At 35.1% G+C, this 7197-nt stretch overlaps 1 protein-coding gene across 1 annotated transcript; it reads right to left on the bottom strand.

The window, feature by feature from the left end:
• Positions 1-1656: 1656 nt before the first annotated feature.
• LOC126064073 (olfactory receptor 5D18-like) lies at positions 1657-6380 on the bottom strand. Its single transcript, XM_049862706.1, has 2 exons — positions 6352-6380; positions 1657-2599 (listed from the first exon to the last, which is right to left on the bottom strand). The coding sequence occupies exons 1-2, from the start codon at positions 6378-6380 to the stop codon at positions 1657-1659; spliced, it is 972 nt and encodes a 323-aa protein (XP_049718663.1).
• Positions 6381-7197: the final 817 nt, after the last annotated feature.

Genomic DNA, 7197 nt, shown 5'->3' with positions numbered 1-7197 from the left:
GGAAAGGGGCTAACTTGTTTTCATCCTCCAATTTGTGATTTCCTTATAATTTCAAATTGTTGATTTCATAAGCTCTAAACATGGATTTAGATCAGAAACCCAGACTGAGGGCTCTCCAACAGAAGGGTACAAGGTTTCAGTAGATAGGCATATACATACGTAAGCAAAGATATAAAAGAAATGGGGATAGTCATTAAGGGTGACATGACATCATCTTGGATTAAAGTACCGAAACATTTCAACAGGTATTACAAGTTCAAAGGTTAAAACTGTATTTTAAAAGTAGATGCTAAACACTCTGAATCAAATGATCTATGAGAATTCCTCACCTTTAACTTTGAATTTAACTCTTTTTCATTGAGTTGAATGCAACTCACAGTGACCCCTTTTGTTACAGAGTAGAACTGCTCCATTGGGTTTTCATGGCTGTAATCTATAGGAGCAAATTACCAGGCCTTCCTTCCTTAGGGCTCTTGGAGTTCAATCTGCCAACCTTTAGGTTAGTAGTCAAGTGCAAACAGTTTGCAACACCCAAGGACCCTACTTTGGTTTTAGTCATGTGATTTTCTTTCAGTGACAGAATGTTAACTGTTGAGACCCAAACAAGGACTTGAAATATGTTTTTGTTGGTAAGCATACTCTGTTGTGACACTGTATTCAACATAGACCATTAGCCAGCTGGACCAAGGAAGTAACATATATACAGATTTGTAAAGTGCAGTTTAGTTAATCAAGAAGCCCCCTTTTGACACGTAAGTGTCAGCAAAGTTACTTCAATCAAGCCAGTGATACAGAGTGAATTATGCATATTGTTGCATACCACTGAGAGTTTATGATTGTTCTACATTAACAAAGAACTGATGTCAAGTACATCTGTGGATTGTATCCTTGCCAATATCCTTGATGTTATATTTTTCTATTATGGAGTAAAAGAGATAAAAGACATATGGGATACCTTTATATTATTTCTTACAACAGAAAATTAACATAAGTATAGTAATATTTTCAAGTAAAAAAATAATGAATAAATAAATCACAATGATGTTAACATAAATTACAAAGGTAGCGTCATGGGCATATATTTCTAAAATGTGTATTGTTTTCTGGTGATGTATTACATTGAGGGAAAATAAAATTTATATTACCAAATATAATTTAAATACACCAGACTATAGTCATTGTAGGAAAGAGAGACTTATTATTATTATTATTTATTTTCATTACCCTGGGAATCTTTCAATGACAAGATAGTCCATTTGGAATTAAATTAATATTTTTAATATATATTTAGAGTCTTACACAAAAGAGCTCTTACCGTACAAAAGTTCCTCATTGTAAGCTATACTTTTCAGATCATCTAAAAATATTCCATATGTCAAGTAACTTAAAGTGAATTGAAGGTTTGCTTGGCCAAGCACACAGTCATGTAGAATAACAAAGAAATATTGTATGGCAATTTCTGAGTAAAAAACAGTTGAATTGGTCTGAATTTTACTTTCTAATGGTATTTGTAATGTTAACGTTGTATTACAAACCATTAAATTTGAAAAGATATTGAAATGTGAGCTGAAAGGTTATCATAGATTCAGGTTCTGATTTGCTATTGATTAATTCTCACCAGTACTCTCGTTAAGAAAAACCTAAATATTTAGAGATTTAGATTTTAAAACAGAAGAATTTGGTATTGATTAACTTCCTAACTGTCTCCTTCACATCTTTATTCCTAAGGCTGTAAATCAGGGGGTTCAGCATGGGGATGACCACAGTGTAAAACACAGAGGCCACCTTGACCATGAGCCATGAGCCTTTGGAATTAGGTACACAGTAGAGAAAAAGGATGGTTCCATGGAAAATGGTAATAGCGGTTAGGTGGGAGGCACAGGTGGAGAAGGCTTTGTGGTGTCCTCCAGTGGAAGGTATCTTCATGACAGTGAAGAATATGAAAGCATAGGAAGTAAGAATGATCACCAGGCTGCTTATTTCATTGAATGTGGCCAATACTAAAATGATCTCCTGACTAATGTATGGGTCAGAACAGGACACAGCAATAATGGCAGCAAGCTCACAGAAAAAGTTGTTTATGAAGTTGGTACCATGGAAGGATAATGTCAACAGAAAGTAAATGGCTGTCAAAGAGCACACTATACTCCAAGAGTAGGAGGCAGCCACCAAAAAATAGCAAAGCTTCGGGGACATTGCAACTGTATAGAACAAGGGGTTACAAACTGCTACAAATCGATCATAAGCCATCACGGCCAACATAAATGTTTCTGACTCCACAAATATACAAGCCAAGAAGAATTGCATGATGCACCCTGTGAAGGAGATGGTTCTGTCTTCCACAACCAGGTTTTCCAACAGTTTGGGTGTAACTACTGAAGAGTAACAGAAATCAACAAACGACAAGTGGCTGAGGAAAAAGTACATGGGGGTGTGGAGTTTGGGGTTGATCCTGATGATTAAGGTCATGCCCAGAGTCCCAAAAACAGTGACCACGTAGATGGTCAGGAAGACCATGAAGAGGGGCACCTGGAGGTCTGGGTATTCTGAGAAGCCCAAGAGGATGAATGTGGCTCTAGCACTCTGATTTTCTTGGTTCCTGTTGAGAAAATAAGAAATCTGATTATCCTGAGAAACAAAACTTGAATTAAGCAGTAGAAAATTAAAAAAAAAATGTCAGACTTATTGAGTATCTATAAAGATTTTGTGGAGAAATACTTGTTTGTCCCTGTTGCTGTATTTGAATAATTAAAAAATAATAGTAAAACCCAAACCCCTTGCCATAGAGTGGATTCCAACTAATTTGAATAATTAGAAATTACTGATATCACGTTTACACAGTGAATATTAACTTTGTGCAAGTGAAACATTTAGGAACAAAATTGGAAGAGTAATAAAAAGAGAACAGACCCTGATATATTTCAAAAAATCAAAATTGGTATCCTCAGAGGCAGCTGACTTCACGAGAAAGGCCACTTTGTCTCTTAACATGAATCTAAATTTCTTGAAAATACTTATTTTATAGCAAATACATATAAAGAATTTCTATATTCTCTTCCAGTCTCTCTTCTTCATCCATGAGCAATTAACTAGAAATTTTGAATTTTTTTTTAACGTTAACAACACAGGAAAATGGACAAGATAAAATTTTCTTGGTTGGGCTCTTTTCCTTTTCAAAATCTTCATTACTCTCCTAACCCAGTACTCTCAACATATTCTATAGTTCTACAGTGGAACACTACTGGATTTTTTTTTTCCTTATCCCAAAATAATGCTGTTTTTTAATGTTATTTTTCAATTCATATCATATTCTTCAGCAGGTGCTCACCATAAAATATGCACTGTGTAATCTTTGATAAAAATAGTTGAAGCAATAATTCATATAAATTTCTTCCTATCCAACATGGCAGATCTGGGGAAGATGGGTAAATGATAAATATTAAAAACTGTGAAAGCACCAGACACTGGTATTAAATGTTATCCTGCAGCAAAAATAAGTTTGCTGCATCAAGTTTTAAGCTATGGAATGGACAAATGTCAGGCTAGAGACCCACCTGAAACAGCATACAAGGATATGGTTGATATCACTGGTACCAAACTTCAGACATGAAAAATTGGTATTCAGTATCAAGTACAGGTGATTGAGTTCATTTTTATTTCCCTTGTTGTTCATGACGCCACTCAGTAGTTTTCTTTTTACATGGATGTCAAATATCTACACATATGGAGTTGGGCCATACCTAAATAGACTTTGAGTATGAGAAATTCCTGCAGGCCACTCTAAAGCAGAAGTCAAGTGAGTCCCTGTATTCTCAGAGAAGTCCTGCACTCCCGGGCTCCATGACAGTAACACGAGGAAAACTTGAACTCTTTTTGAACCTAGCAGCATAATCCTCAAAATTTTCCTCCCCTCAGTACTACCAGCCTCTTCCCTATAGCATTGGAAAAATAATAACTAATCCTATTATATCCTTAATATCTATCTGATAGCTATTTACTGATGCCCAGATGTACAGAGGACATCTCTCATCTCTCTTTCTAATCTTCATATGAATCTGCTCCTCATGCTTTCTGACACCTTGCCCATCACTTCCCATCCACTGATATCATTCCATCATGCTCTCTGGAAAGAAAAGATATATCAGTTACCAAGTAAGGACTTGAAGCACTTACTGATAAAGACTGAAGACCACAACCTTCAGTATGGATTACACCTCAACACAAAAAAAAAAAAAAAAAAATTCTCACAACTGGACCAGTAAGCAACATCATGATAAATGGAGAAAAGATTGAATTTGCCGGGGATTTTCTTTTACTTGAATCCAAAATTAACACCCATGGAAGCATCAATCAAGACATCGAAAGACATTTTACTAGGCAAATCTGTTACAAAAGACCTCTTTAAAGCGTTGAAAAGCAAAGATGTCACCTTGAAGACTAAGGTGCACCTGACCCAATCCATGGTGTTTTCAATCGCCTCATATGCATGCAAAAGCAGTGACAATGAATAAGGAAGACCAAAGGAGAATGAACGCCTCTGAATTGCGGTGTTGGTGAAGAATATTGAATATACCATGGACTGCCAAAGGAACACACAAATCTATCTTAGATGAAGCACAACCAGAATGTTCCTCAGAAGCAAGAATGGCGAGAATACACCTCACATACTTTGGACATGATATCAGGACATGTCCCTGGAGAAGGACATCGTACTTGGTAAAACAGAGGATCAGTGCAATACAGGAAGACTCTCAACAAGATAGACTGACAAAGTGGCTACAGCAATGGGCTCAAGCATAACAACAATTGTGAGGATACCACAGGACTGGGCAGTGTTTCATTCTGTTGTACACAGGGTTTTTATGAAAAGGAACTGAACGGATGGCATCTAACAAGAACAACAACAAAGTAAGGAGGATTTATATCTTTCACAGGCTGAAGATTGATTATTTGTAAAGGTATCAACAGGTCTAATGTTGTCCATAAAAAAAAAAAAATGAAGCAGGAGCTAAATAAACACATGATATTGATGACTACCATCATTTTTTGCTCCTCATAGTCATTCTGGTAATGGCGTTGAAAGTGTTGATTTGGATAAGGAAACAGTCGCTGGCAATTTCATTATTTTCCCTTAGGCACTGGCTTCTTTACTATCTGAACATGACTGACAGAAATACGGCTGGACTTTATTTAATCACTCCCAGTCTAAGATGTGGAAACCCTCGTGGCTTAGTGGTTAAGAACTAGGGCTACTAACCAAAGTTTGGGAGTTTTAACCCACTATTTGCTCCTTGGAAACTGTATGGGGCAATTCTCTGTCCTATAAGGTCTCTAGGAGTCAGAATTGACTCAATGGCAATGGGTTTTTTGTTTGTTTGTTTTTTAAGTCTAAGATGTGTAATTACATTTTCTTCATTCTCCTTTATGAATTACCATCACTTTATATCTCTCTAGTTTTATCAGGTTTGAGCATGTAGGAAAAATATCTCTCAAAGACTAATTTCTCAACGATTCATTTACTCCTATTCTATATAAGGTGACTGCCATTCTTTGCAAAGCACTAGTCAGCTAGATTATGGCCACATATTTTCAACCAAACTTCTCAATTTTATTTTAAGGGTTATTCTCAATAATTCTATGCAACATGTCAAAATAATTTCACATGATCACTTTATCCTAACAATGTCTTTTAAGATCTAAATGCTTTTATTTAGTGAATGCATGTTATCAGGCTGCCTTTTCCAAAACTGTCCAAGGTTTGTGTATTCAGCCTTAGCTTCGTTACCACTGACACCTACTTTTCTAATTATGGTGAATTTATCCAACTCTGTGTTAACCAGCACATGCTCATTTGCATAAAGTGTATTTTCCACTTTTATCCTCTCTCTGGTAATGCTTTAGTTTTCCCTCTACTAGATATTATATATTTTTTCTTATCCTCTGTATACACACAGACTTTAAGATTTATAGCTTATGATTACCATATGCTTTATCCTATATTTTATAAATATGTTAGTTACTGTTACCTTCTTAGCCATTATAGAAATTTGGAGAAAAATGCTCACATTTGATTATTATCTATTAACCAAATACCTATTACAGTGGTAGATACCTGATGAGAAAGCCAAGAAAATCATTTGAAAATAAGAATGTGTAATGGCATAACACCTGGAGGCCTCTCCAAGCCAACTGACTCGATTTTAATGGACACGTGTTTTGTCCATTCAAGGGGCACATGTGTTCGTTTTCTGCAAAGATTATCCTAACTCAATATTTTATACAATTCCTATTTTATAATGAAATTATGGTTTATTTCTAAAGTTAAATAAAATAAGTATCAAATAAACTTACCTGAGCACGGAAGCACTTGAATGATTCATTGACTGGAGATTACTTTGCTAAGGTTGATGAACTCCAAGGAGTCTCCTTATTTATTCTATTAGAATACAAATCAACCTAAAATAGTAGCAGGAGTCCATTGTACATACACATATCCTTTAATATCTAATATAAATAATATATAGTATTTCATATAAACAACTTTTCTCCAACCATTTAAGTAAATCCAGTGTAAGCATAGAGAAAGGCAGGTCAAACAGCTAATTTCTGGCATCAAATGTGTCAAATATATGTTATCCTGGCCATTGGGATGTGGGCCAAAGAGCCTACCAGGGAGGCCACAGTTTGAACAATTAGATGAAACACTGTCCCATGTGATATCTTGTTGTGGATTATTTTTTTAATGCTCTGGGGGCAGTTGTATCATTAGCTTTATACCATTCATCTTGGAAAACAAAAAAATGAACCAGACTGAATACATCTTGGTTTTATACACATGTAAATCATGGAAATGTGAAAGGCAAAATTCTGCTATAAAACAGCAATGAAGTTATTTGCTTTATTGGTAATCTTTTTATTTGTTATTATAAAATTTATATTTTTAATTCCATAATTCATTGTATTACAAGAATGTGCATAAGTATAATTGACTTTAAACTTATAAATTATAGTATTTTTATAGACAGCTTTAGATTTTATGTAAGTTATCATGATGTCTGTAAATAGAAACAATTTTCATGTTTTTCTTCCAAGCATCATGGCTATATTTTCCTTGTTTAATTGCAGTTGCTAAGACTGCCAATAAATATGTGGAATAGAAATTATGGGAGTGGGCCTCTTTGCTTTACTCTCAATTTT

Source organism: Elephas maximus, chromosome 20, assembly GCF_024166365.1.
Source record: "Elephas maximus indicus isolate mEleMax1 chromosome 20, mEleMax1 primary haplotype, whole genome shotgun sequence".
Lineage (NCBI taxonomy): Eukaryota > Metazoa > Chordata > Mammalia > Proboscidea > Elephantidae > Elephas > Elephas maximus.
The sequence above is the reverse complement of the archived record's forward strand: the minus strand, read 5'-3'. Positions and strand labels throughout refer to the sequence as shown.